Source organism: Mus caroli, chromosome 3 (assembly GCF_900094665.2).
Source record: "Mus caroli chromosome 3, CAROLI_EIJ_v1.1, whole genome shotgun sequence".
In the NCBI taxonomy this organism is placed as follows: domain Eukaryota; kingdom Metazoa; phylum Chordata; class Mammalia; order Rodentia; family Muridae; genus Mus; species Mus caroli.
The window spans coordinates 57,665,933-57,670,533 of NC_034572.1; the positions used below are offsets into that span (position 1 = coordinate 57,665,933).

The 4,601-nt window shown below is 36.4% G+C and overlaps 1 protein-coding gene across 3 annotated transcripts in view; it reads left to right on the forward strand.

The window, feature by feature from the left end:
• Gmps (guanine monophosphate synthase) overlaps positions 1-4,601 on the forward strand; it is a 49,510-nt gene that overhangs the window by 36,292 nt on the left and 8,617 nt on the right. For all 3 annotated transcript variants that reach the window (XM_021157139.2, XM_021157142.2, XM_021157141.2), the window contains one exon: positions 2,519-2,644. In XM_021157139.2, coding sequence (XP_021012798.1) covers positions 2,519-2,644 — 126 coding nt within the window. The remainder of the gene's footprint in view (positions 1-2,518; positions 2,645-4,601) is intronic.

The window sequence follows — 4,601 nt, forward strand, 5'->3', positions numbered from 1 at the left end:
TGGGTAGCTGGCGGGTGTCAGGCAACCCTGCGCTCCTGCTACCCCGGCGCTGATCCAGCCGGATGAGGCCTGTGGTCCTACTCAGGCAGGTTTCTCACAAGTTTTCTTAGCAGTACTTTAGCTACAAATTGATAATGAGTAGCAGTCTCCCAGTCCCTCAGATGTGGATTGCTAACTTATAACCTTCAAAGCTGTGTTTGAAAGTAGCAAATTAGTAACTTTCATTTGAGGTGAACCTGGATTTGTACTGCTTCTAAGAAGTCAGGCAAGTAGCAACAGGTTCTCTGTGGAGTAATCTTCACCCTGCTTCCCAAAGAATGCCCAGAGTTTCAAAAGAGTAAGAGAGGTTACAAAGAACAAAAGGCAGCCATAAGGCCCAGGAAGATATAAGTAACCAGCAGAATATCCTCAGCGACCCTGGATACTAGAGTTTGCAAACAGAAGAGAGAAAGTGAAGGTGAAGCTATTAATAGTATTGTTTGTTTGTTTGTTTGTTTCTCCAGACAGGGTTTCTCTATGTAGCCCTGACTGTCCTGGAACTCAGTCTGTAGACCAGGCTCGCCTCAAACTCAGAAATCCACCTGCCTCTGCCTCCCAAGTGCCGAGCTAATATTGTTCTTATGATACTTAAAAAACTGAGATAGTTAAATTCTAGAAATGTTTGTAACTGAAATTAACATATAAAGAGAGAATTCAAGCATAGATACTATGAAATTTCTAGAAATAGAACAAATGATCAGAAAAAAATTAAGGATACAAAAAGATCAGATAAAATTGAGAAGTTCAGCTTTAAGTATCTCCAGAGGGTCATAGTGGACAAGAGAAGTTTTTCCAGATTGGTGAAATATAATGGCTTTGATTGAGCAAATGACACATCACACTGGGTAAGTGAAATAACTTGACCCCTGGTAGGGAATTGTTCATGAGACCAAGACTGCTATCGACAGCAGCAGCCATACAGGAACAAACACATACCTGCAAAACTAAGACTTGTTACATTAAAAGCAGTAGCAAAACTAAAGTGCTCTGCAAATATGTTGTGATTAGATAGCTTGGTGATTTTGTGAGACTCCTAATAGTGGGAATGGGGTTGTCTCTCTTTGACCTGCTTTTGGGACCCTTGTCCAGCCATGATATGGGGGCTTGTGCCTAGTCTTATTGTAACCTGTAATGCCCCTTTCAGTTGATATCCCTTGGAGGACTGCTCTTTTCTGAAGGGAAGTGGATCTGGGGAACATGGGGGTCACAGGTATGAGGAGTGGAGGCCAAGGAAACTGTTATCAGGATGTATTGTTTGAGAAGAATTAAAAAATCAAATTAACAAAACAGAACAACAACAAAAAAAAAAACCCCAAGGGGTTCAAGAGAGTTGACTGGTGCATGCCAAGTTGTTTTAAAAACTAAAGCAAGTATTCAAGTAAAGTCGTTTCTAGATAAGAGCATATATTACCAACAGCCATTGACTTGAGGAATTTAAGGCAGTAGTTTTTCATAATGGTTAGAAGTAAACTATGAGGGTGGGGTTTTTTTTTGTTCTATTATTTTTTTTAAAAATAAACTCCATTAAAAAAACTTATAAGCCCCCTCCTCCCCTCAGTTAACTGTGTAATTAGAATAACCATTCTAAGGTTGTAAAGTTTGACGTTGGATTTTACACTCTTACTATTAAATGTATTTTAATCCAGCTATCTAAGACCAAAAATGAAGTCTAAGATAACTAGGAAAACAATTAACTATGTCTTTTTTCATTATTTATGTCTATTACCTACATTCAGTCCTTCCTCATCTCCTAAATAAATAGCAAAAAGACCAAAAAGGGCTAAATATAAGTAGTAATTTTTTTTTGAGGCAGTTCTGGACCCCCACCTCATTTTCCTTAGTGCTAGTACCTTGGGTGTAGGCTATGTCTGCCTGTAAAGGACTCTTTGATATTTGCACTTCTAGAGTTTCTGACTGTGGTGGTCTGGAGTAGGGCACTAGCTTTAGGAAAAGCAGTGAGGTAGAGAGTCTTAGGTGTACATGCAAGAGGAATGCTTGGTAAGCAAATAAAGTTATAAATGGAAGACTGACATAAACATAGACAGCATAAAATAATGACAACAATATTACTATTTGAGAACTAACAAACTGTAAAGCATTAATAATGATTGTTTTGCCAAAGGACAGAAAGGTTGATTCAGTTTAATTATTAACATTAAGTATCATGTAGAAATCAAAGATTTAACTTCAAACCAATAAAGGAAAGGGAAATGAGAGAAGTTGGGAGAATCACCAGTTCAAAATAGAGCAAAGGGGGCAAAATACAAACTACGAAGGTGATACAAAAATACACAAAAGGTGACGGGAAAGTAAACATCTCAATGTATATAAATTTAATTTATATTTTTTTACTCCACAAATAAAATTCTGCTGTAGTGTATAGCACATAGCATATTCTACATGATCTACTATAAGGAACTGGTACATAAGATTGTGATATTTTACAACATGAACCAAAATTTCTGTCTGGTTTTCTCAGCCTCATACACTGTTACAAAGAGTCAAAGCCTGCACGACAGAAGAGGACCAGGAGAAGCTCATGCAAATTACAAGTCTGCATTCACTGAACGCTTTCTTGCTGCCAATTAAGACTGTAGGTGTACAGGTGAGTTATGTGAGTTCACTTACTCGGATAGAACTTTTGGTTTGTTTGTTTGTTTGTTTACTAAGTTTGAATTTGAAATTACTTTGGAAAATTAAATGTGAAATTATTTTCTAAGTTTAGAAAGGTAAAATAATTTTATAGATGGTTATGGAGTGAATGAACTTATAAGAAGGCAAAGGTTTTATAGTTTTTTGTTTTGTTTTGTTTGTTGTACCTCTAGTCACAGGAAAACTTCCAGAGAAGCATTTACTTCACAGTTTGCTGATAAAAGGTCAGGTCCTTATTTGTTTGTGCACTTAGAATATATACTGTGACTTGAGAAGCCTTTCTTTAGCTGCAAGAAGGCGTCAGATAAGTATGTACATATTTAGCTTCTGGCCTGCAAGCATATGTGACTAAGGATTGAATATCACTTAACACAAAATCATAAGCTTATTAAAACATTGACATTTTAGTATGGTTTGTAAAAATTATTTTTCTAGTTTTTTTTTAATTAACTATTTATTTATTTATTTATTTATTTGTTTATTTAATGTGTACGAGTGCATCAGATCACATTGTAGATGGCTGTGAGCCACCATGTGATTGCTGGGAATTGAACTCGGGACCTCTGGAAGAGCAGTCAGTGCTCTTAACCACTGGGCCATCTCTCCAGCTCTATTTTTCTAGTTTTGTGTGTGTGCATACATACTCATATACCACAGCATGTATACACTCATATACAACAATGTCTGTGTGCGCGACTGTGTGTTGTAGATCAGAGGGCAACTTTTATCCATCTGTTCTCTCCTTTGTGTTGAGGCAGGGTCTCTTGTTTCTGCCACATTTCTTACTGCAGGATAGCTGGACTATGAACTGAGTGATTCTCCTTTCTCTCCTATATCCTGTAAGAGTGCTTAGATTATACGTGTGCCACCACACTCACATATATGCTTATATGACTGGACCCCAGGGATTGAAATGAAGTGCTTAGGATGACATGACCAGATTTACCTGATGAACATCTCACCTGCCTGGGGGTTTTTCCTAGTACTTTAATTTCATGAAATTGAGTGTGAACTTTGTAGATGGCCACTATTGTGCTGTCAGGTCAAAATGTTGGATATGCCTCAGTGTTCCAAGATTTTCATTGAAGATTATCTAGGCCCAATATTATCTCCTCTTTAATGAATGTGTCATATCTTTTAGCTATGATACACTGCTTTTTAAATAATGATTATTCCGCTTTTCTAGGTATAAAATTATGTGAGGATAATGATAGTTGAGTTTGGGAATGCTGTTGATAAATGACCACATTAAGTTCTATAAATGACCACATTAAGTTCTACTTCATTACCCTTCAAGGAATTTTGAGCTTTGCTCTGATATTTACATGCAGATAGTTGTAAATATAAAAGTTAAAGTGCAGATCTGTTTTCTTTAAACATTTCTCAGTTCTTACGTGATACATGGGGTTCAGTCTCAACACAGTTACAACAACAGCAATAAAAAATTAAAAATTTATTTTCAAGACCCCATTGGTCTTTCTTTTACCCTGGCTGTCCTGAAACTGATTCTGTAGACAAGGCTGGTCTTGAACTCAGAGATCTGCCAGCCTCTGCCTTCCAAGTTCTGGGATTAAAGATGTGTGCCACCATTCCCAGTTAAAAATTAAACTCTTAAGAAAGTTTACTAAAGAAACTTGTCTATTTGCAGCTCCTGTGAGATACGGAGTTGAAATAGTTTCCCACTATGTTTTATTTTCAAAGGAGTTTTTGTTAAAATCGATATTCATTTGAGGTATTTGTTTAATGACTAATTTCTTTTCAAATTTTTTTTTTATTTAGTGTGTATTGGATGTATTGCCTGCATGTATGTCTGCACCATGTGGATGCAGTTTTCTTTTTTCTTTCTTTCTTTCTCTTTCTTTCTTTCTTTCTTTCTTTCTTTCTTTCTTTCTTTCTTTCTTTCTTTCTTT